Source organism: Zea mays, chromosome 2, assembly GCF_902167145.1.
Source record: "Zea mays cultivar B73 chromosome 2, Zm-B73-REFERENCE-NAM-5.0, whole genome shotgun sequence".
NCBI classification, from domain to species: Eukaryota; Viridiplantae; Streptophyta; class Magnoliopsida; order Poales; family Poaceae; genus Zea; species Zea mays.
This window is the reverse complement of record NC_050097.1, coordinates 45,384,486-45,409,323: the sequence shown is the minus strand read 5'-3', so window position 1 is coordinate 45,409,323 and position 24,838 is coordinate 45,384,486. Positions and strand designations below refer to the sequence as shown.

General features: G+C 43.7%; 2 protein-coding genes across 4 annotated transcripts; one reads left to right on the top strand and one right to left on the bottom strand.

Moving 5' to 3' along the window:
* Positions 1-16,047: 16,047 nt before the first annotated feature.
* Positions 16,048-18,936, bottom strand: LOC103648599 (uncharacterized). Its single transcript, XM_035965058.1, has 3 exons — positions 18,756-18,936; positions 16,848-17,339; positions 16,048-16,719 (listed from the first exon to the last, which is right to left on the bottom strand). The coding sequence occupies exons 1-3, from the start codon at positions 18,934-18,936 to the stop codon at positions 16,439-16,441; spliced, it is 954 nt and encodes a 317-aa protein (XP_035820951.1). The 3' UTR covers positions 16,048-16,438.
* A 264-nt stretch (positions 18,937-19,200) lies between these two features.
* LOC100194126 (cryptochrome2) lies at positions 19,201-24,098 on the top strand. Of its 3 annotated transcripts, none has more exons than XM_008669040.4 (5): positions 19,201-20,927; positions 21,470-21,688; positions 21,826-22,532; positions 22,641-23,487; positions 23,586-23,923. In XM_008669040.4, the coding sequence occupies exons 1-4, from the start codon at positions 20,621-20,623 to the stop codon at positions 23,472-23,474; spliced, it is 2,067 nt and encodes a 688-aa protein (XP_008667262.1). In that variant the 5' UTR covers positions 19,201-20,620; the 3' UTR covers positions 23,475-23,487; positions 23,586-23,923. The 3 variants fall into 3 exon arrangements, with proteins under 3 accessions (XP_008667262.1, NP_001346329.1, XP_035820458.1); NM_001359400.1 differs by having other exon boundaries at positions 20,384-20,927; positions 23,581-24,098; XM_035964565.1 differs by lacking the exon at positions 19,201-20,927 and adding an exon at positions 20,981-21,336 and having other exon boundaries at positions 23,581-23,923.
* Positions 24,099-24,838: the final 740 nt, after the last annotated feature.

The window sequence follows — 24,838 nt, the reverse complement described above, 5'->3', positions numbered from 1 at the left end:
AAGACTTCCTCATCAGAAAAATCGAAGACTTAGAGAAGTTGACCAAAGAGCATGAGAAGCTAAAGTGCTCTCATGATGATTTGGTCCAAAGGTATGAAGACATTTCAATTGAGCAAATTAAAGTTGTTAATCATTCATCATATATTGCTCAATTAGAAAGTAAAAATGATATGCTCAAGAACACAATAGAAAAGCTAAATATTGAAAATCTAGCTTTACAAGAAAAACATGATATGCTTGTGTGCTCTCATAATAAATTGATGGATTCACATATCATGTTAGAAATGGCTCATGAGGTTGTGTTAACTAATTTGAAATCATATCAACCTCACATATGCACATGTACTCAAGTAGAAACTATATTATCATGTGCTAACAAATGTTGCTCTCAAGAAAGCCAATCTTCCATTGAGCTAGAAATTTCAGGAATTAGTGATATTTCTATCACACAAGAAAATAAAGAGCTCAAGGAAGAAGTTGGAATGCTAAGAAGGAGCTTAACTCGTTTGAAGGGAAAGTGTCATGCTCAACCTTCTCAAGATAACCGTGATAATATGGTGAAAAAGCTTGAGAAGGGGACAACCGTAGCATGCACAAAACCCCTTCAAAAGAATACCAAGCTTTCCAAGAAAGTCATGAGCAAACATCAAGATAAGAAATCCAAAGCTCATGACAAGTGCCTCAACCACGTCTCCACATGCTCCACACAAGGTAACAAACAAGCCACTCTTCCAAATAAGAGAAGATGCACTAGAAAGTGTTATCAATGTCATGAGAAGGGACATGAGATTAAGTCATGTCCCTACATAAAAGATAGTGGCTTAACTTTAGAAAGAAAGAGGCTCACTAACCATGTAGCAAACAAGAAGCAAGGCAAGAAGGAGTCTTGCAAAATTAAAAATCAGATTTGCTACACTTGCCGAAGAAAGGGACACCTATGCAAGGATTGTCCCATGAGTAAGTATCCTAAGCCTACCATGTCAATTCATTCATATTCGCTTAGGAGACCCAAAAATGACATTTGTGCTAGAAAGGTAATTAGTTCACCTAAAACTAGCACAAAGGCCATTTGGGTGCCTAAGTACTTGCTAGCTAACCTTGGTGGACCCATCCAAAAATGGGTACCAAAATGTACTTAATAAGTTTTGCAGGTACCCACAGATGATATGAAGCTTTGGGGTGCTTGAGCGGTTTAACTCAATTCTTATCTCAAGCTATCAATCTTACATTGTATATCCTTTAAGATTGACCCAAAGATGAATTGTGTTGTTATATCACTAACTTCATATTCATCTCTAGCAAGAACTTGTGTTGTAGGGAATAAGGATTAACCTTTGTGGGAATCAAGCAAAAGGCCTACAACCAAGTGATATCCAAAGGATGGTAACAATTAATTCTTAAGTGCACATTGCTTTTAATTGGTATATTCCTTTGTGTATTTTGTAGCCACATAGGAAAAATGAAGCACTTGAGAATGAACTTAAAAGATTTTACCTTGCTTTGGAAAGGATCTAATTATATGGTAGATTGCAAGTTCATATTTTTATATCGTGACAATATACATGCTTTAAATTGATTGTATGTATCTTGTGGCATATTTCAAGTTAATCATCATATTATTGCCATGACCTAGACATAAAGAGGGTTATCTCATGTTCTTAAATGAATAGAGTGCTAAGTAAGAAATTCAAATTCTTAAAGCACTTACCAAAAGGGGAATTCTCTATATGACTAGAGTTGTGAGACTAATGTTTTTATCTAAGTGAATTATGTAGTTTCACAACATGAGAATGTGTTTCTAAAATAGAGTGTGTCATTCAATCTATGTGTACATTTTAAAATTTGAAATGAGGTTTATTGTGGAAAATTATTTTAAAATTTTCATTCCAAGCTCAACTGGTCTGACCAGCTGAACTTTCTAGCTCAGCTGGGGAGACCAGCTGAACTTCTGAGTTGAACTTCAGTTCGGCTGGTATTCACTAGGAAACCCCCCCTGGCTGAAACCGGTTGAACCGGTGTCCAGGACCGGTTGAACCGGTCTGGCACAGTTTGACCGGCCAGTCTGACCATTTTTTCAGACTACGTCAGCCCTTTTTCAGACGCCTTTTTCAGTCTGCATCAACACCTTTTCAGCTTTATTTTTGCAGACTTTTACTGTTTCATTTGGTATGTGACCAATAATAGTTCCTTTCAAGTGGCATTCTTTCAATTGGTAATAATCTATTTTATGAAGAAAAAAAATGTCAATATGAAAGTTAAATTCTTTTTGGCTTAAATTTGTAAATTGGTGCATATTATTAATTCACTCATCCATGTGCATTAATTTAAAAGGAATTTAATTTATGCCTTTATGCCTCATAAATGATGATTTGTTTGCCATTCATATATAGTTATCATCATTCATTAAATACTTCCTTGTACTACTAATACCTCTTTTCAAAGTGTTTTATCGACTAGTTTTAAAAAGAAAAGAGATAACAAAGAAGGAAGTCTCCACAAATGATGAAAAGAAGAATACTAAGGTGACACCACCACAGATAGTAAGATCTGTCAAATTGGTATAAAAAATGGTACATTCTATTTGGTGGTAAGTACTCTTAGGCATAAGTTAATTCATTGCAAATTTGTCATGCCTTGACCATGATATGTAATATACTCCTCATGAGACTCTTAACTAAATTGAAAGTGCATGTGGCAAGTCATTCAAATACTTGATGCACATATCTAGTGGGAGAACATTATATATCTTGTGTCATAGAGAATAAGTTTTACTTGAGTAAGCTATACTAAGACAATCCAAAATGGTAAATTTGTATCTCATTCATATGGATTGTAATCTTTGTTTTCTAAATAGCTACTCTTGATGCAGTTTAAAATTTCCTTATAGTTAAATCTAAAAATGCATAAGAACCTTTTTGTTGATATTCATCTCATACTTATGCACTAACATGGATATGATTTTTAAACTTTAAAAGGTACAATTAGTGATCCATACTCTTTAAATTTTGGAAACCCATATTTTGATATCTTAGAAATCTACTTCAATCGGTATCCATATGCTTCACATTGAATTGGATCACTAAGTTGTAAATTCCATGCATAACTTGTCTTCATGATATGAATGCTTGTGCGACTAACCATGATAAGCTAGGTGCACCCAAGGTCAAGCTAGGTTCATCATCAAGAAGGCAACACAATGATGTATCAAGAAAAGGAGAAAAGGCTCCTATTCTTAACTCTAGCTTTTATCTGTGTGATTAAATATTGACTTGAAACCATGTAAGATGGTTGTCAAGTATATTTGGGTGCCTACACAAAGAGAAAGGCCACAATAAGAAATGTGTGGGTACCCAAGGCTCTTACTACTAATCTCAAAGGACCCAATTCAAATTGGGTACCAAAATACGAAGCTTAAATTTGTTTTGCAGGATCACTCCTTAAATGGATCAAGCTGGGTGTTCGATAATGGATGTATAAATCATATTTGGAGATAGTAGCAAGGGTGGTAACAACTGAATCTCAAGTGCAAATTATTTTCAAATCTTATCTCTTTTGTGACTTGTGTAGCCACTAAGGGAAAAGAAGCACTTGAGGATATACATCAGTTGTTGATTATGAAATAAAGGTCTAATTGGAAGATGAATGAATATTATCATATGGTGAACAATCCAAAATTATGTGACGTATTCTCTATCTAGTTAATTTGGATTTGATTCTTCTTTATTAGACACTTACCATAATATGGATTAAGTCAGCCCTTTTAGACTTCATTGAACAACCATGCATATTATCCATGTCATTCAAAATATATTGTGCATGAGGGTTCAAGGAAATTTAGTCCATATTATGAGGTTTCTCTATTTTAGCAACTCGCTTGCCTTCCACATATAAAGGGTTGCTAAATAAGAAACTAGTGCTTGTGCTACTAATTCCATCTCTTGTGTTGAGTTTATCCATAGAAAATCTATGTTAAGAGATGGTGCTTGTTTTAAATTGGATAAATCACAAGCTTAAAGGATATTATTCAACTAAAGTAAGATGAAGTTGATAAGAGGCCAAGGTATGAAAACTTCCTCTCCTTCAGTTGTTTTAGTATTCTATCCTTAGTGGGATGTACCATAGTATAGGTTAATTTCCTTGCAATATAAAATGTTCAACAGTGCATATAACTTTGAGATCAACTATATGTGTGCACTAGTTTAAAGGAATTTAATCTATCCTTTTGGGTTTCAAGAATGATGATTCATTCTCCATCCACATATAAGGATTATCATTTGTGAAACCCTCCCTTGTTTTTCTAATGCTCTCTTTTCTAAGTGTTTCAATAAGGTCCTTCCAAGTGTTTTCAAGATGGATTTAAAATCTACGGATATAAGAGTCTTGGTTGTTTCAATCATTGAGTTTCAATTGATCTCATATCAAGTATGATCGAATCAAGAAAAGATGAAAGAAGTTCAAGATCACTTGGTTGGATGAAATCGTAAAGAGAAAAGAGATCACAGTGATTCAAGAAGGGAGTTTTTTTTTTTGTCAACCAAATAATGAAGATGTAGTGACATATTTATATGATATCCTTCATTATGAGGTTTGAGGTTCATATTAGCATGCTTTACCCTTCAGGATTTCAATTGATATACTTTCAGTTCTTAAATCTTCAATTGGTTTAATTTTCATCATCTATATAAAGCATGTTATGTTAAGCCAAGATATAGTACAAACATCTCCTTTAACCTCACATTGTTAATGTGCATAAGTGTACTTTGTGTACTCTTGCATGCACAAATTGAGGGAGAGTTTAGCCTATATCTTGTGAGACTAATGATTTCTTTCAAGTTCATGTTGTGTAGTCTCACACCTTGGAGAGCTTCAAATGAGGATGAATGGTTCCATAGAAATGAAAATGAGTTTCTCTTGAACCTATCAAGAAAATGAGTTTCTCTTGATCGTTTGAAGAGGATGAGTTTCTCTTTGAAATGTCAATCCTATCAAAATCTAAGATGGAAATTCATGATTATAATGGAGACCATGTGGCGTAGAACAAAGGTGTGTCACTCCATGAACTATTGTATTACATTTGTGTATCTAGGCTCTTACATGCTAGTGTGTGCATGTATATGCAATATCTTAAGTCACATCATAAGGTTGCACTTGTGGTGACGATTAAAGAATCTCTAGATATTTGATTAATACCTCTTGTGGTGATATCATAAGTTAGTCTTAAGTCATCTTAGTGAGGTATGAGTCAAACATGCTAACTTCTCAAGAATCTTGACTTAAAATATTGCATATCATGTCTATTAATATACCTTTTAATTATGAGTAATTCCTTAAATTGGTACAATTTCACATTTTCATACTTTATTTGTACCAAGGTTCAAATTGTAGGACTTAATCCCCTGGCCTCACAAGTCCAAGTGCATAAGCTAAACAAGTATTCATCACTTGTATGCACACATTTAGGGGGAGAATAGTCTATAATTTGAATCTTTGAGACTAACTTCATTTCCAAGTCTATTATGTGTGTAGTCTCGAATTAGAAAGGAATCTTCGGGCAAAGACAATCGCTTCCACTGCAAATTTTGATGGGAATCAAAGATTCTTTGCTCCAATAAATGTATCTTCTATACATTTCATAAGAGAATGAGTTTCTCCTGTATATGCTACTCCAACGTCATCTAAAATTGGTAAATATGTATCACATCTTTTTTGATTACAAATATCTGAAGTAGCATAACTTATAGATTCTCCTGTCTAGAACTTAAGTGATTAAATAGTGCACATGTTTCTTATGTTGTATGATTATGTTCAATTGATACTCCTTTTATGCTAATGGTACTTTAAGTTGCAAATAAGTACTCTCAACAGATATCAATTGAATTCATATATATATGTGTGCACTAAAACTTGAGGAGAACTTAGTGTAATATGCTATTAGTGATCTATTTATCTATCAAATTGTATCAATTGGTGTTTTTCAATTGATATTTTTCATACATGATCACTAGTTGCATAATCCATACTTGTGCAATTATCATGTTGCCTCTTGTTGTGATAAGAAAATGCTAGGTGACATCTAGACTCCAGGTATCAAGATTTATCTTTCAGTTAGTATGACAATCTTCATTTGATATCTTGGACCTATGTCACAATTATGCCAACAAGAGCTTGCAAATGAATTCTAAATCCAACACAAGTTTGGAACACCCCCTTGAAAAGGTAAAACGCAAAGGTACATCACTTCATGTCACTTCTACATTATTTTTTTGTCATCTAAGGATCTTTTTCATGATAGTGTGTTCACATCTTGCTTAAATCATAATTTCTACCCTTTATATTCTTTGTATCCTTTTTGGAGATTTATGACAAAGGGGGAGAAATTTTGCATTAAAGCTTATCTTTATTTTAGAAAAGGGGAGAAATAATTAACAAAAGGGGGAATCATAAGAAAAACATAAGATGAAGAAAGTTGATAAGTGCATTCCATGTCATGAGCATCACGTTTATTTTATGACACACTGCACCCTATGAATAGTATGATATAAGTTGTCTACTTTGACCTAAATATGTGCTTTTGGCATTTGAGTACAAAAGTGTTATTTTCTGAAATGCACATGTTTAGGGGGAGGAAACTATATCATAGGATTCAAAATCTTATTTATCAAATCTTATGTAAGCTTTAAATGTGTTGTCATCAATCACCAAAAAGGGGGAGATTGAAAGTGCATTCATCCCTTTTGTGAGTTTTGGTGATTTGGATAACAACACATTTAAAGGTCTAACAAGTTTGCTAAGTGTTGAACAGGAAATTCAGTATGATGAACATACTTGAATAGTGTATAATGATCAGTGAACAAGGTTCAACACAAGGTGAAATAACCAGTGAGACAATGCAAATGGATATAATATGGTCTCTATATTGGTTTGAATATATGGACAAGTCCTGAGAAATCACTATGCATAAATATGATCATAATAGAGGTTGAAGTGATTAAGAGGATTGGTCAAGCCAAAGTGAATAAGATATGAGGAATCGTGAATTGGCTTGACCATATTACTATTAGTCCATATATGAATATATGAGAATCAAACTAAAGCTTGATTAATCTTAATAGTTATATCTAGAAGACATTCAAGCAAGGTTCACAATATTGAAGAAATGATTCTCTTAATGGATGCTCAATAGGATGTGACTCAAGAATGGCTTGATAGGGTGAAGATAGCAAGGAAAGGGCTTCGAGGAACTAAGCGAAGGTGAAGGCCAAGTGACGGCTTGTAGACCGAGGTACCATGGCTAAGGTGAAGAAGAGAGTACTTGCACTAAGTCGATGAACTAATCAGCTATGAAGAGTTACAACATGTTGATGCATCAGTAAGGTGACTTGAAGCCATGATTTGAACTCATATAAGGTGATATGGTACAAGTCACAGGGTTTGATTTGAGTTTGCTTCAAAAGGTGAGACAAAGATGTTTGTGATCCTTATGAAGCAATGCCATGGAGAAATCACACATGAGACACCAATGACTCAAGGAGTTTACTTCATTTTATTTTATTTAACTTGAGTATAGGAATCGTCGTACTATAAAGGGGGATCCAAAAAGAAGGTTGGTGTTTGCCAAAGCTCAAACCTCTCTATTCAAAAGCTATTTATGAAAAGCAAAAATCTCTTTATCGTTCTATGGTTGACCATGGTTAGGTTTGAGAAACCTAGAGTGTTCTTGCTGAAAAGCAGCTGAACTTGTTCAGCTGCAGCTGAGCTTTTCAGCTGAGCTGGACTTCAGCTGAGCTGAGCTCCTTCAGCTGCAGCTGAGCTTTTCAGCTGAGCTGGACTTCAGCTGAGCTGAGCTTCTTCAGCTACAGCTGAGCTTTTCAGCTGAGCTGAACTTCAGCTGAGTTGAGCTTCTTCAGCTGCAGCTGAGCTTTTCAGCTGGGCTGAACTTCAGCTGAACTCAACTTCAGCTGTGAACCTCTTTGACCATACACCAGCTGAACTTGCCTCTGGGCAGTTGAGCTGGGGTTTTCTCTCCTAAACTCTCTGGTCAAGACCGGTTGAACTGGTCCTGAGGGGCAGTTCAGCTGGTCTCTGACCCCTCTGACCTCTGACCAACAGTCTGCCAGTCAGACTGGCAAACAGGTCGCCAGAAGTGTCAGGGGCGGTTCAACCGCCCCCCTGGGCGGTTCAACTGGTTTTGGTCAACTTTGACCAGTATGCGGTCAGTCTGCGCGTCAGTCTGCCAGTCAGACTGGCAGACAGGCTGCCAGGCCTGCCAGGGGAGGCTCAACCGCCCTGGGGGGAGGTTCAACCGCCCTCAAACAGAAAAATCTGCCCAACGGCTAGTTTTGAGCTCCACCTATATATACTACCTCCTACCTCTCTCCCTAAAGTAGTGAGCACGATTTGAACTCCATTTCTAACCCAAGAAACACCTCCCTCTCCCTCACACACATCTCTTGCCTCTCCCATTTCAAATCTTTGGAGAGGAATCTTTGAGTGAGCTTGAGAGCTGCGGTTTTGTGCTTCATCTCTAAATCTCTCTTGCTCTTCTTCTTCATTCGAGCTTTGGTACTACATCGAGTTCTTTGTGGATTCATTACTCTTGGAGCTTCTAGCTCCTAGACGACTAGGTGTCTCTTGTGAGTCTCCAAATCTTGTGGAAGACCACAAGAAAGTTTGTATTACTCGCTCGTTTGAGCAAAGATTATTGTGTGGGCTTGACCTTTGTGGTTGGCAAAGGGAGGATTAGGGTTGAAAGAGACCCGGCTCTTTGTGGGCGCCTCAACGAGGAAGTAGGGCACCTTTTGTGGTGTGACCGAACCTCGGGATAAATCTTGTGTCTCTTGTGTTCTTGTTCATTGTGTTTGTTCATGTTCTTCGTTCTCTCACCATTCCGTGGAAGATTGTTTATATCTTTTTGGTGTGTGGATTTTGAGAAGTGCCCTTCTCAGATCTACTACTTTGAACCCTGTGAATCATTTAGAACATCTCATTTCCAAAGTTAACTGGGTGAATTTCGAGATCAATTTAGTTTTACCCAGTTTGCTTCTAGTTTTTGTTGAAAAAGTTTTAACTTGCCTATTCACCCCCCCTCTAGGCAACTTTCAATCGCGAAGGGTTACGCCTCAACGGCCATCGAATCACCGATCAGCGGCCCACACGGCTCCATCGACCCATTTTGATCTGAGCCGCATCTCATCAGGTTAACGGTTCAGATCGCACCAGGCCAAATCGGTATCGGACCTCTAATCTGAGCCGATCAAAGGGAGATCAACGGCCAGTGACCATCGTTCCTAACTTCTAATCATGGCCGCACCAGTCTAATCCGATGGTGCCAGACCGACTTCTCCACCCCAACCCAGTGTGCGGCGGCGCCGCCCCTTCGCACCGCACAATCACACCGGAGAAGGCCCTGGCTGCCCAGGCCACCGTTCTTAAGCACGAATAGATTCAAGGCGCAGTAGAGACAAATGTGATCGTAGATGAGACCTTCTTACCGGCGATTGGGCTCCTAGGATTCCTGTCCACGACGCCTGGCGGTGCACGGTGGAACACACAATGCCAGTGAGGAATTCGCTGCCCCATGGTAACCCCCGACGGATTTCTTTCGCCAGGCGCAGAGGCATTGAATTGAACGAGATAAATGCACTTGATTCGGTACCTTGAGCCAACCCACGCCGACTAGCCCACGGACTGGGAGATATGGCGCTCACGTCGAGTAGCAAGGGTGCTCCCCAGTGAGCTTCAACGGCGATCTTCCCCGAAAGTTCTGGAGCTTGGCCGCCAGGGATGATGCCGAGCGGCTCTTGAATCAGGCGGCGTCGAGGTAGGGGCTGTGGTCGGACTTGGGCAGCGGCGCCCAGAGATGGTGGCCAAGGACCCGCGCACCAGGAAGATCTCGGTGTAGAGGATGGTGACCGGCCAAAGTTGGAGCACGAGCGTTCGGATTTGGAGCCTGCTGGTGTCCTCACGACGACCAAAGGTGAGCCTGCGCGGAGGGGAAGCTGAAGAGGAGCAGGGCCCATGGTGGCTGGGAGGAGGCCGGTCCGACGGCTTGGGAGATGGAGACCGAGCGGTCGACCACCAGGCGGATTGCACGAGGAAGAGGAGAAGGCTGGGTGGGCGAAGGAGAGAGCAGGGGAGTGCTCCCACTTATCCTCCGTGGGCTCGGCTCGGGCTGGAAGGCGGTCGTCCACGATTCACGGCAACGGCGGCGAGCATCTCGCGCGAGGTGGGTGAGTACGACGACAATCGCGCGGATCTGGCATCCCCCCAGTTGACGGACCGCACCAAGTGATGACAGACGGGCCCCATGCGTCAGAGGATCATCCCACTGCGCGCGACATACGGGCCCACGTGCGAAGAGCTGGCCGGCTGCGGTGGGGACCCACATGTAAGTGACACAGGCGCACACAGGTGGAGAGATGGGCTGGTGCGTGGGGTTTGGGGAATGGGCCGAATTCAACCCCGGGGCCCAGCATAGGTGATAAACCTTTTCCTTTGTTTATTTATTTTTCCTTTCTTTCTATTTTCAATTCCTCTCATATTTTGTATTTCTATTTTGAATTAAATGTAAACAGAGTTCAAACTTAGATCAAATGTACAATCTCAAATATTGGTATAAACAATTTTATATTTAGTTATACATCCATACCCTTTATTTTTGTGTGGTTTTTCCTTCTCTTTCTCAAATTATAGAATTTCCTTTAGAATTCCAATTCCAATTTGGGTACCAACATTTTTCTTTTTACATTATTTTTTATATTGTCACAAAATGCTTCACAAAGCAAAACCTCAGCATGATGCATATTCCATTTTAGTATCTTTTATTTTAACTAATCACCCTTAATTATAGGTATGTTCTTGTTACGATGAATATATGGCACACAACATAATGAGATTTACTATACCCTCATCGTATACATTTTCTTGGTATTACAAATCCTACCCCCCTTAAAAATAATCTCGTCCTCGAGATTTAGGAGGAACGAGGAAAAAGATGGGGAAAATCTATGCGAAGCTCTTCTTCTCTTTCCCAAGTTGCTTCATCTTCGCCATGGTGACTCCATTGTACTTTGCACATCTTTATCACCTTATTTCTTGTAACTCAAGCCAAAGTGTCAAGAATCTTAATGGGGTATTCCGTATAAGTCAAATCATCCTAAACACTGAGTTCCTCCATGGGTAGTTGTTCATCAGGGACACGGAAACACTTCTTACGTTGAGACACATGGAATACATTATGCACATTAGATAGATTATCAGGTAGCTCGAGTTGATAGGCCATCTCTCCAACTCGCCTAAAAACTCTGAATGGTCCAATAAAGCGAGGGGACAATTGCCCTTAACTTTAAATCTCCTCATTCCACGAAGTGGTGAAACCTTGAGGTACACATGATTCCTTTCCTCAAATTCCAGTGGTCTCCTTCTATTATCCGCATAGCTCTTTTGTCTAGTCTGAGCTACCCTTAAATTCTCTTGAATTATACGAACTTGTTCTTCTGCCTCTTGAATAAGTTCAGGTCGAAAGAACTGTCTTCCTCTAGTTTGATCCAATATAGAGGAGTCCTGCATTTCCTGCCATGCAGAGTCTCGAACGGTGACATCTTCAGACTGGCCTGGTAACTATTATTATATGAGAACTCAGCATAAGGTAGACTCTTGTTCCAACTACTACCATGCTGAAGGGCACAAGCTCTCAACATGTCTGCCAATACTTAGTTAGTCCTTTCGATCAGTCCATCAGTCTGAGGTAGGCTGAACTAAAATTCAACATCGCATATGTATTCTCATGAAAACTTTTCCAAAATCCGGAGGTAAACTGTGATCCTCTATCCAAAATGATCTTCTTCGGTACACCATGTAGAGACACAATTCGAGCCATATATAACTCTGCCAATTGAGATACCTTATAAGTAGTCTTGACCAGAATGAAATGAGCCACTTTGGTCAGTCTATCCATAATAACCCATATCGAATCATATCCTTTCGAGATGCGAGGCAATCCAGTAATGAAATCCATACCAATCTCTTCCCACTTTCACTCGAGTATCTTTAATGGGTACAATAGTCCAGCTAGCCTCTGGTGTTCAGCCTTAACTCTTTGACACACATCACACATAGCCACATGTGCAGCCACATCTCTCTTCAATCCATACCACTAGAACTTCTACTTCAAATCCTGATACATCTTCGTACTCTCAGTATGAATAGAATAATCCGAGTGATGGGCTTCCTTCAGTATAGTCTCACGAAGGCTATCAATCTCAGGAACTCATATCCGATCCTTGAACCACACGGTGCCTTGATCATCTTTTGTGAATTCTGAACCTCGACCTTCAGTAATCAGATCCTTATTCTCTTATATTTTAGCATCACCAATTTGTTCTTTGCGGAATTCTCGTTCCAAGGTAGATTCCACATCAATAATAACTCCTTCAGTGTGAGCAACTATCCCCAGGCTAAGTCTCCTGAAATCCTCAATAATCTCATCAGGTAGCTGGGCAACAACAGCTGAATGAACATGCTCCTTTCGATTCAAGGCATCTGCAACCAAGTTTGCCTTGCCCGGGTGATGGTGAATCTCCAAATCATAATCCTTAATAAGCTCCAACCAACGGCGTTGCCTAAGGTTGAGATCCTTCTGACTGAATATATACTTCAAACTCTTATGATCCGTGTATACTTGACACTTAACTCTCATAATATAATGTCTCCAAATCTTAAGCGCATGCACAACGGCTGCCAATTCCAAGTCATGAGTGGGGTAGTTCAACTCTTGTTTCCGCAACTGTCGAGACGCGTAGTCGGTCACATGTCTTTCTTGCATGAGCACACATCTTAAGCCTTGGCCACATGCATCACAATAAATGTCAAATCCTTTCTGTAGATCTGGCATAACCAACACTGGTGGTGACATCAATCTCTTCTTCAGTTGGTTAAAACCATCTTGGTACCTCTCGCCCCACTTAAATTCTCTTCCCTTCTCAAGAAGTGAGGTGATAGACTCAGCAATCTTAGAAAATCCTTCAATAAATCTCCAATAGTATCCTGCAAGTCCCAAGAAACTCCAAATCTCTGTAACTGTAGTGGGTATGCTCCACGCCACTATCTCCTTGACTTTAGCAGGATCCACTGAAATCCCTCCATTAGAAATGATATGTCCAAGAAATGGCACCTCGCCAATCCAAAACTCGCATTTGCTAAACTTGGCGTAGAGTTGATTATCTCGTAGCTTCTTATAGTACCAATCTCAGATGTTCCTCATGATCACTATCACTCTTGGAATAAATAAGAATATCATCGATGAATACCACAACGAATCTGTCCAAATACTCCATAAATACCTTATTCATCAAGTTCATAAAATAAGCTGGTGAATTGGTTAATCCAAACGACATGACAGTGAACTCATATAATCCATATCGAGTCGAGAATGTCGTCTTGGGAATATCCGATAGCCTAATCTTCATTTGATGGTAACCCGATCGGAGATCAATCTTCGAGAATACCCTTGCACCTCTCATCCGATTAAATAAATCCTCAATGCGGAGTAATGGATACTTGTTCTCCACAGTGACATCGTTAAGGGACCTATAATCCACGCACATCCCTTGCGATCCTTCTTTCTTCTGTACAATTAGAACTGGTGCTCCACAAGGTGAAGAATTCGGACGAATATATCCAGCCTCTTGTAATTCCATTAATTGCTTCTTAAGTTCCTTTAGTTCTTCTACGGACATTCTATGTAGCCGTTTAGAAATAGGAGCAGTCTCAGGTAAGAGATCAATGACCAACTCAACTTCAAATCTTTGTCCTTTGGAACTGGTGAGTTCTACGGTTCCCTTAGCACAGTGTATATACTGCCTTTGCCTTTCTTAACCATGACATACCAAGGATCACGTCTATAGTGCTCTCTTCTAACACTATAGGGATAGCCCATCTAGGTTAGAAACACAGGGTAAGAAAGGAGGAATTGTAGACAAGGCGAGTAATTACGAGAAATGTTACTGCGGGGGATTTATTAGCTAAGTAGATTAGTGTGTCACCTACTAAAGCTAATACAATACCTTATAGTGGTACATGCTAAGATGCCCATCTATACTATTTCAATCAATCAAAGAAGCAAATCAGGCATTGATCATCAGAACAATCAACCAACATTTTTAATAGAGAAAATAGTTTTGATTTTTTGTCTTAGGCCTCCTATCTCTTAGAAAAGTCATAAATATAGGATTCCAAAGTGTGAAATCCATCTTATCTTAGAGTAGAAAAGATAAGAGTGGTCAGAGTGGAACAGTAGAAGGTGAGACAGGATCAAGTTAAGTATAGAAAGAATCAGAGTAAGGTAAGTATAGAATGAATCAGAATAAGGTAAGTAGGTAAGGGTTGTCCATTTCTATCTAAGTTTCGTCCTACAGTCAACATTTCCTCTGATACCACTTCTGTCACACCCGGTTTTAAGGAATAAAGCTGGGTGCATCTGATACATGCGCCAAAGAAGACAACATATATAATAACAGAGTGTATAGAGATAAATGTCACAATAAAATCAGAGTATTTATTACATAGCGGAAGTCTTATTACAAAATAAAAGATAAATATAAAACGAACTAAGGATCGTCGGCGCCAATATCAACTGAGAAACTCCACCTAGATCAGATTAAACTCCTCGATAAGCGGCTCCTCTTGGACCACCTGTTCTTCTCCTGTGGGGGGGTGTGAGACAACAAGGGTGAGCTCACACATGTTCATCGCTCAACAAGTTGTGGGGAATAATGTGGCATAAACTCACCAAAGGTGGGAGTTCATGAAGTGTAAGGCTTATCAACAATAGGGGTTAAAGCTGAGCATTGCTTTTAATAAGTTGGTCAAAATTTTATTAGCAATTACTAAGTGTAAGTAAATACCAAACCTTAAATAAAAGTAATAGAACAAAATTAATAAATAATCCTATGCATATGCAAATGACAAATTGAGTTTAGGTTCCATAATTTAATCATCGGAGAGTCCTGAGCCGCTCATGACTGTGAGCTCGGCTAGTATACCAGTTTTACACTCTGCAGAGGTTGTACCCTTTACCCACAAGTCGTGTTTCCCATGTCGCCAGGGTTAGCTAGGCCCTTAGACACTACCAAGGTGAATGGCTAGGGATCCACTACGAGGCCTTTACAAAGTTCCACTAGCTTCCGAAAACCCGCTATAGTTTATGGGAAGAGCACTTGCAAGAATCCCCCGTCTGACCGCCATCGCAGCAAATCAACCCGAGAACCTCCTTGCATGCAACTCCCCTACTGCCCTTGCCCCTTTCGGGTAAGGTAGTCTTCCACTAGCTTTCCTAATTAGTCAGCCAAGGGGTCCCATTCCTCCCTTTTGGTGGCACGTGTTTCTCAAGTTAAGCTCCATGTTCCAATTAACAATAATATAATAATCTTGTCATGAACATAAATAAAATAACATAATAACTGGAACATGGATATAATAAATGATTATCCCAAAACCATATAAAACAATAGCAAAAACTACCCATGTGATTCAGGGGCAAACAAGGTAATGAGATAAACAATCTAGGGTGACCTATTGGGTCCCATCAAAATTAAACCTATGCATGGTAAATGATTATAAAGAACATTATTAGGTAACAAAAGTGAATCAAGGGCACAACTTGCCTGACACTTGAGATTCCAGGTACCAACTGCTTTTCAGATGACACGTGTCCTCGCGCTAGTCGTAGCAATACAAGCAAACATGGTATAGATAAAATCAACATCACACCAACCATAAGTACAAACTAAATAATAATATTCTACGCGTTGCTACGAGATCGTGGGAACAAAAATCACTAAAATCGGAGTTATGGATTGTGAGTTATGAATTTCTGAAGGTTTTATGTGTTTGATATGAAATTATTTGGAAGATCAATTTTATTATTGTTTTCATATCAAAACAGAGACATTAGATGATAAACAATAATATAATAAAATTATAGGAATTGGAATGGACTAAAAAGGAGTTAGTATGAATTTTCTAGGAATTAAACAAGATCTATAATTATTTTTATACTAGAAAAGCATTTTCTGTATTAATTTATTCAATTTCCTATGTCTCTGGACTGGGCGTCAAATGCTGGAAAAGACAGGGTCTTCTGCGCAAGAATTCCTAAGACACAGAGTACCAGCGCCAGAACGGTGGGTTGATTTCTTAAACTGTAAGGGTTCTTTTGCAAAACCTGCGCCGTGAAGGGGTATCTCCACATGACAGCCGTCCGATCCTAAGTGGGTGGCTCAGATTAGATCGCGAAGGGTTACGCCTCAACGGCCATCGGATCACCGATCAGCGGCCCACACGGCTCCATCGACCCATTTTGATCTGAGCCGCATCTCATCAGGTTAACGGTTCAGATCGCACCAGGCCAAATCAGTATCGGACCTCTAATCTGAGCCGATCAAAGGGAGATCAACGGCCAGTGACCATCGTTCCTAACTTCTAATCGTGGTCGCACCAGTCTAATCCGACGGCGCCAGACCGACTTCTCCACCCCAACCCAGTGTGCGGCGGCGCCGCCCCTTCGCACCGCACAATCACACCGGAGAAGGCCCTGGCTGCCCAGGACACCGTTCTTATTTCTTAAGCACGAATAGATTCTAGGCGCAGTAGAGACAAATGCGATCGTAGATGAGGCCTTCTTACCGGCGATTGGGCTCCTAGGATTCCTGTCCACGACGCCTGGCGGTGCACAGTGGAACACACAATGCCAGTGAGGAATTCGCTGCCCCATGGTAACCCCCGACGGATTTCTTTCGCCAGGCGCAGAGGCATTGTATTGAACGAGATAAATGCACTTGATTCGGTACCTTGAGCCAACCCACGCCGACTAGCCCACGGACTGGGAGATATGGCGCTCACGTCGAGTAGCAAGGGTGCTCCCCAGTGAGCTTCAGCGGCGATCTTCCCCGAAAGTTCTGGAGCTCGGCCGCCAGGGATGATGCCGAGCGTGGCTCTTGAATCAGGCGGCGTCGAGGTAGGGGCTGTGGTCGGACTTGGGCAGCGGCGCCCAGAGATGGTGGCCAAGGACCCGCGCACCAGGAAGATCTCGGTGTAGAGGATGGTGACCGGCCAAAGTTGGAGCACGAGCGTTCGGATTTGGAGCCTGCTGGTGTCCTCACGACGACCAAAGGTGAGCCTGCGCGGAGGGGAAGCTGAAGAGGAGCAGGGCCCATGGTGGCTGGGAGGAGGCCGGTCCGACGGCTTGGGAGATGGAGACCGAGCGGTCGACCACCAGGCGGATTGCACGAGGAAGAGGAGAAGGCTGGGTGGGCGAAGGAGGGAGCAGGGGAGTGCTCCCACTTATCCTCCGTGGGCTCGGCTCGGGCTGGAAGGCGGTCGTCCACGATTCACGGCAATGGCGGCGAGCATCTCGCGCGAGGTGGGTGAGTACGGCGACAATCGCGCGGATCTGGCATCCCCCCAGTTGACGGACCGCACCAAGTAATGACAGACGGGCCCCATGCGTCAGAGGATCATCCCACTGCGCGCGACATACGGGCCCGCGTGCGAAGAGCTGGCCGGCTGCGGTGGGGACCCACATGTAAGTGACACAGGCGCACACAGGTGGAGAGATGGGCTGGTGCGTGGGGTTTGGGGAATGGGCCGAATTCAACCCCGGGGCCCAGCATAGGTGATAAACCTTTTCCTTTGTTTATTTATTTTTCCTTTCTTTCTATTTTCAATTCCTCTCATATTTTGTATTTCTATTTTGAATTAAATGTAAACAGAGTTCAAACTTAGATCAAATGTACAATCTCAAATATTGGTATAAACAATTTTATATTTACTTATACATCCATATCCTTTGTTTTTGTGTGGTTTTTCCTTCTCTTTCTCAAATTATAGAATTTCCTTTAGAATTCCAATTCCAATTTGGGTACCAACATTTTTCTTTTTACATTATTTTTTTATATTGTCACAAAATGCTTCACAAAGCAAAACCTCAGCATGATGCATATTCTATTTTAGTATCTTTTATTTTAACTAATCACCCTTAATTATAGGTATGTTCTTGTTACGATGAATATATGGCACACAACATAATGAGATTTACTATACCCTCATCGTACACATTTTCTTGGTGTTACAATTTGACACGAAACACAATGACGGACCGGGCCGGCCTGTCCCGGCCCAATTCCCACACTAACCTCGAGTGCTAGTTGCGCAACCGACATCTTTGGACAACACTGATTGCATCAAATTCGAAGCCAACCCGGAAGCACCCTTCACTGATTGCATCAAATTTCCACAATTTCTTCCTCGCTGTTACTCGCTTTCACCGCCGCCCGCAGGAACAGCATCAGGCTTCAGCCTCGCTGTGCCTGCCCGTGGCGCCTCCGGCCGCTGGCGCCGGCCTAACTCGATCGTGCCGTCCCACCTCCGGCCGCGCCGCCTCTAGCCCGCACGAAACCGCAGGCCGCCGTGGCCGGATGTGCGCGCTCCACCAAGACCCTAGCCGCGCCCGACCATATACCATCAGGCCCTAGCCGCGCGGCATGGCCGCCCGCGCCCGCGCGCGTGCTCTCCCATCTCAGCCGTGGCCGTGGCCACACGTAGCCGGGAGAAAGAAGAACAGACGCAGCCGCATTAGGTCTATTTCAAAGATAAGATGGATAGCTGATGAAGCTACTACGTAATAAATCTAGATTTTTTTTTTGTTCTGAGGTGTGGAAGTATCCTAAACATGCTTACACGGACGGAGCAGGCCGCACCATCATCTATCTCCCCCATCGTGGAATGAAATCGCGCGCGGCAGATGGCGATGGCATCGCCGCCGTCGTCGCGAGCGACTTTATGCGCCCACCCACGCAAAAGGCGCAAGGGCGGCAACAGCGACCGCCCGAATGGAATGGAATGGAATGGAATGGGCATCATCCGCGGCCGGGCCCCCATCGACCCATTCCATCTCTAATCCCCGGCCGCTCCTCCGACGCACACGGAACACTGCACAACGTTGGGGTTCGCGGTCTGCAACTGAAACGAGTTTGAGGAGGAGCCCTCCCTGTTTCGGAGCAGCAGCGCTAGCTCTCGTGCTTTTCCGGGCACTAGGACGAGGACGAGGACGAGGTGACAGGACAGCGTCGCGTCCGTTGGACGTGCGTGCCACCCATGAACGATCATGCGTTAAGATAGGTTCTCTTATCATCATCTACAGACGATCGACCACAGCGAATATATATATTCGTCGTCACGAGGATCTGGATGCAAAGGCAGGCATTAGGCCAGGCCAGCCATGCGTAGCCGGGCTCCATCATCCAAGTTTCCCAAGCCTTTTTTAGATCAGTACTACAGGTCAAGCATGCACAAGTGCACAGCGCTGTCAGGAAAGGAAAGGAAAGAAAAGGGGGGCCCCCGACGCGCCTCACGTCCATGCGCCGCCCATCCAGGAACTGCTTTGCATATAGAGCTTATCCGGTAGGACTATATATGTTGCGTTTTATCATTAATCATGTACTTTGATTTATATCTAACGTAACGTAGGAGCAGAATTGCTCACTGAGATACGAACACGCGCGGCTCTATATATCTCCAAAATATAGTGTGACAATAATTAGAGATTCTAACTAAAAAGAAACAGTTGGATGGCAATAAAAAGGTTAATATGGAGAGAATCTTTTAGATTATTATTGATGTGAAGAGACTCTTGGAGAGTTGGAGTTGCTCCATTGATAAACTAGAACGTGAAAGCTCGATTATTAATCCATTGTTAGGCGATGTGTGGTCCCTACAACGGTACAATAAAAAGGGTTTGAACCAACCAAGAAGACATTTTTTTTCTGGATAAAGCTTGCCTTTTTGCATTAGATAAGACGGACTCTTTTTTGCCAGCATTATTAGAGAAGACGTCGAACATTCGCACCAAAGGAAAATGGCAAAGGCTAGGATACTTGTTTGGAGAGGAGAGAGAGAGAGAGGAGAGAGAGAGAGAGAGATAGCTGTGTTACTTTGATCACAGTGGGCAGAAAAAGGCACTCACAGCATTTTTTTGCTAAAAATAATCAAACGTGCCGCTCCAAACTTTACGGGATGCCTTTTGCTTTGAGAAATTTAATCCTTGCTTTTTTTTTTGGTTTTTGTAGCCCTGTTTTGTTCTTAAAGTGAAGTTATCTTATCTCAATGAAAGCAAAGCCTAGTATTTCACGGGAAAGCCGATAAGTAGAGAATTCCACTATTAACAAACCATTTTGATTTCTCCCCCTTTAATTTTCTCTGTCGGAATAATAATGCTATTGTAATACAGAGTAGGGAATATTATATAGAGGGAAACGGTGAGGGCCAGGGAGGCAAATGGACAAGGAGAAAAGTTAGATCAAACCTAGCCAAGCAATCCTGATATCCACAGCCTCTTTCTCCACTGGACGAGAACTGTCCCAGCAGAAACCAGAAGCACCAACTGCAAACATCAGAGAAGAGAAGAGTAGGGGGGAAATTACTACTCTACGACTCGTGCGCCCACTCCTCCACTGTTCTTGGGAATCTCGGGGGAGAAGAGGAAGAAAGCAGTGGGTCTCAGCGCACCACTCATTATTCCTGGCTCCATGGCTTCCTGACGTCCCTGTGCGGCGGGGACCCGGCGATGAGGATCGTGGTGTGGTTCCGGAGGGACCTCAGGGTGGAGGACAACCCGGCGCTCGCGGCGGCGGCGCGTGCCGGTGGGGAGGTGGTGCCGGCGTACGTCTGGTCGCCAGAGGAGGAGGGCCCTTACTACCCCGGCCGCGTATCCCGGTGGTGGATCAGCCAGAGCCTGAACCACCTGGACGCCTCGCTCCGCCGCCTTGGGGCGGGAAAGCTTGTCACGCGGAGGTCGGCCGACGCCGCCGTCGCGCTGCTCCAGCTGGTCCGCGACACCGGCGCCACGCACGTCTACTTCAATCATCTATACGGTTTGTTCCATGCTTCCACCCAGTAGGAAATATTCTTCCTCTCATATTGTTATTGATTTCTTTTTATATTGTTATCACTCAGCGATTGTATCCAGGATTCCCCTCCTTGGTACACAATTATCGAACTTGGCTTCACTAGATAAAACAAATCAATTGCAGTTTCTTTCTTTTTTGTTTCACTATTCATCTGAATTGTTCCATGTCGAGCAGATCTTTATATTATTGAGGTTGTGCTTGATATATTAGAACTCGTAACTCCACATGTCAACTGCTTCCCAGTTGAGCAAGAGCCCTGGTCTCAAGCCTTGAGTCTTGATAAACCTCCACTTGCCAACTGAGTAAAATCCCAGCATTTCGCCGTCTCCTTAACTCACAAAAGTTCTTTGCTTCCCTAGTCCATCCCATTGAGGTATGCCAAGTTCCACATATAGTAGTTCTGTAGTGCTTTAGTTTTCACTCCACTAATTGCTTGGCCTGGTACTAAGAGAAGATGCTTTAGGCCTTTGAGTCCATCTCATCTTACTGTGTCACCATCTTTTCAGACCCGATCTCACTGGTCAGGGACCGCCGGTTGAAGGAGATGCTGGCGGCTGAGGGCATCGTTGTGCAATCTTTCAATTCGGATCTGCTGTACGAGCCATGGGAAGTTGTCGATGATGAAGGGCAGCCATTCACCATGTTCGACCCGTTCTGGAACAGGTGCCTCAGCATGCCGTATGACCCCCCTGCACCGCTTCTGCCCCCGAAGAGGATCAATTCAGGTGCTTGAAGGACTATGAGTTTAAATTTTTCTAGCTTCTACTTGTACAGATAGCTTACTGACGACACATTGTGCTTCTGCTACAAGATGATGTTGAATTAGCTCTTTAGTTGATTGGCTGGCTGGAATTATGAACAGGTGACTTATCGATGTGCCCATCGGAGGATCTGATCTTTGAGGACGAGTCAGAGAGGGGAAGCAACGCTCTTCTGGCCCGAGCGTGGACGCCAGGGTGGCAGAACGCAGACAAGGCGCTGACGGCCTTCCTCAACGGCCCACTGGCCGACTACTCAGTGAACCGCAAGAAGGCCGATAGCGCGAGCACGTCCCTGCTGTCGCCTCACCTGCACTTCGGCGAGCTTAGCGTGCGCAAGGTCTTCCACCTAGTTCGCATGAAGCAGCTCGTGTGGAGCAACGAGGGCAACCACGCTGCCGAGGAGAGCTGCACCCTGTTCCTCCGTTCCATCGGCCTGCGGGAGTACTCCCGGTACCTGAGCTTCAATCACCCGAGCAGCCATGAGAGGCCCCTCCTGGCGCACCTCAGGTTCTTCCCCTGGGTGGTGGACGAGAGCTACTTCAAGATTTGGAGGCAGGGAAGGACCGGGTACCCGCTCGTCGACGCTGGCATGAGGGAGCTGTGGGCGACGGGGTGGCTGCATGACCGGATACGTGTGGTGGTGGCAAGCTTCTTCGTCAAGGTCCTCCAGCTTCCATGGCGATGGGGCATGAAGTACTTTTGGGACACGTTACTGGATGCTGATCTTGAGAGCGATGCGCTGGGCTGGCAGTACATCACTGGCTCTCTTCCTGATGGCCGGGAGCTTGACCGCATCGACAACCCCCAGGTGCGTGCGTGCAGCCTTTTTTTTTAGCTTCTGAATACACGACGCCGCCTAGTAATGATAGATAGATAATACTGAACACTGATGCACTGTCATGGCAATCAATGTCAGTTTGAAGGCTACAAGTTCGACCCGCATGGGGAGTACGTCCGGCGATGGATTCCTGAGCTCGCAAGGCTGCCGACGGAGTGGATACACCATCCATGGGACGCGCCTGTCTCCGTGCTGCAAGCTGCAGGAATCGAGCTGGGCTCTAACTACCCTCTCCCCATAGTGGAGCTGGACGCGGCCAAGGGCAGGCTGCAAGCGGCCCTGTCAGAGATGTGGCAGCTGGAGGCGGCGTCGAGGGCCACCATGAACAACGGGACGGAGGAAGGCCTCGGCGACTCCTCGGAGGTCCTGTTCCCTCAAGAGCTGCAGATGGAGGTCGACCGGCAGCCAGCCCCAGCCGAGGCAGCAGCCAACGTGCACGTGCACGTGCCGATGCCTGCCCGGAGGCGCGGGGACCAGATGGTGCCCACCATGACGACCTCTTCGCTGAACAGAGCTGGAACAGAGGTCTCCGCCGATCTAGTAGTAGCGAACAGCGAGGAGGAGGACACCAGGGCGCAGGTTCCGTTCCACGCGCATCTCCATCTCCACCCCCGAGCCGAAGCCCCGCCAGCTGCGCGTAGAACCAACAACGGCGCTCGCCAGCACGACGTCTTCCAGCAGCGTCGGAACCACAGGCGAGATGCTCTGCTTGCTCCGTCGGCGTCGGAGGCTTCGAGCAGCTGGACCGGCAGAGAGGGCGCCGTGGTCCCGGTCTGGTCGCCTCCTGCGGCGTCGGGCCATTCGGACGCCTTCGCCGCCGACGAAGCTGACGTCTCTAGTAGGAGCTATCTGGGTAGGCATCCGCAGTCGCACCGCCTGATGAACTGGAGCCAACTATCGCAGTCATCGTGAGCTCGGATGCACGGTAACCCATTTTGTTCTCACTAATATTGTTGTTGTTGTTATGATTAATAGTAGCTGAAATCGCGTCTAACATCTGGTGAAACTTGCACTGCAGGACAGCAGCAGAAGATTCTGTGCGGCCAAACTTAATCGAGCTGAAGATTCTCGTATGTAGATTGTCCACTGAACTACTCATCCATAGTCTGATGGGATGGAAACCAGGCGGCTTTTCCTGGTTGTGGTGGCTATAGCTGTGTAAATCTCGTCTTCTAGAACGTGTGTGGTCGATATAGTGCGGTTGGCTTTACAACCAAAAAAAAAGGTCGCTATTATTGATCAGACGACAAAGGTTTTCCGTATTTTTTTAGCCTTTTTTGGGGGAGGTATGTGATGTATGTAACCGTAACTGTACATTCCCTTGTGCTGACCATATTGTTAGTTGTAGTTTCCATGCGTCTTGTATTGCTGTTTTGGGCTGAGGAGTGATGAACCATGGACCATGGTCACGTTTGCCGGTCCATATGGATTGGAGGGCTAAAATTCCTATTAAAAAGTAAGGGGGTTTTAGCTCCTCTAATTCACGTGTTGTTTGGTTCACGAAATGTAACGTAAATGGTAATGTTATTAATTCACACTCGAATACCGGTGATAACAAATTTGAATAAGAAGGTATCCATTTGTAGTGTGATATCGATTACAATTGAATTTAAACAAACATGATCTAACATTATTGGTTACCCATTACGTTACTAATATGTGAACCAAACAGCACGAGCAATCTATATAGATGCCCCTCTAATTCCCGCTATTGAAAGGTAAGGGGATTGATATCATGATTACTTGGCAGTTGTTGGAACATCACGATACCAAATACCACATATACGATTACTTACACATCAACTTGATTGCGGCAAAGCCTTACTACATGGAAAGGCGCAAGAGACAGAAGCGCGATGATTGAAGTGGAAAGAAAGAAAGAAAGAAAGAAGATGCTATCAACGAACGAGCGCCACCAAGTAAGCTGAGAGCTGCTTGTTAACCTTAATTATTATGGTGGGCGAAGGACGAGATGGCCTCACGTGAGCCTCCAGACGGCACTGGCTCTGACCGCACCCCGTCAGAGCGATGAGCGGGAACGTTGCTAGTCAGCTTTCCTGAAAAAAAAAAGTTGCTACGGCAGTCAATCAACAGTGGGCGCGAATGCTACAGCTCGTCTTGGCTGGTCACTCTCGCTACAGAGGACGTGATGCTACATACTACAAACGGAGATGGGTGGTGCATCTATCAGTATCACTATGCCGCGAGGCTGCCGGACTGCGTCGAGCCGTTGATCATGTGGCGCAAACAACGTAACTTCCTGCCGGTGTCTCTGT

Excerpts from the sequence above, each read along its gene's own strand:
- LOC103648599 (XM_035965058.1), bottom strand. The coding sequence starts at position 18,936 with ATGGGGGCCCGGCCGCGGATGATGCCCATTCCATTCCATTCCATTCCA. Across the intron at positions 17,340-18,755 it reads GATGGGGGAGATAGATGATG|TGGGAGCACTCCCCTGCTCC; the intron begins GTGCGGCCTGCT and ends ACGGAGGATAAG. Across the intron at positions 16,720-16,847 it reads TCGGCGTGGGTTGGCTCAAG|GCGTCGTGGACAGGAATCCT; the intron begins GTACCGAATCAA and ends GTGCACCGCCAG.
- LOC100194126 (NM_001359400.1), top strand. The coding sequence starts at position 20,621 with ATGAGGATCGTGGTGTGGTTCCGGAGGGACCTCAGGGTGGAGGACAAC. Across the intron at positions 20,928-21,469 it reads CTACTTCAATCATCTATACG|ACCCGATCTCACTGGTCAGG; the intron begins GTTTGTTCCATG and ends CCATCTTTTCAG. Across the intron at positions 22,533-22,640 it reads ACCGCATCGACAACCCCCAG|TTTGAAGGCTACAAGTTCGA; the intron begins GTGCGTGCGTGC and ends AATCAATGTCAG.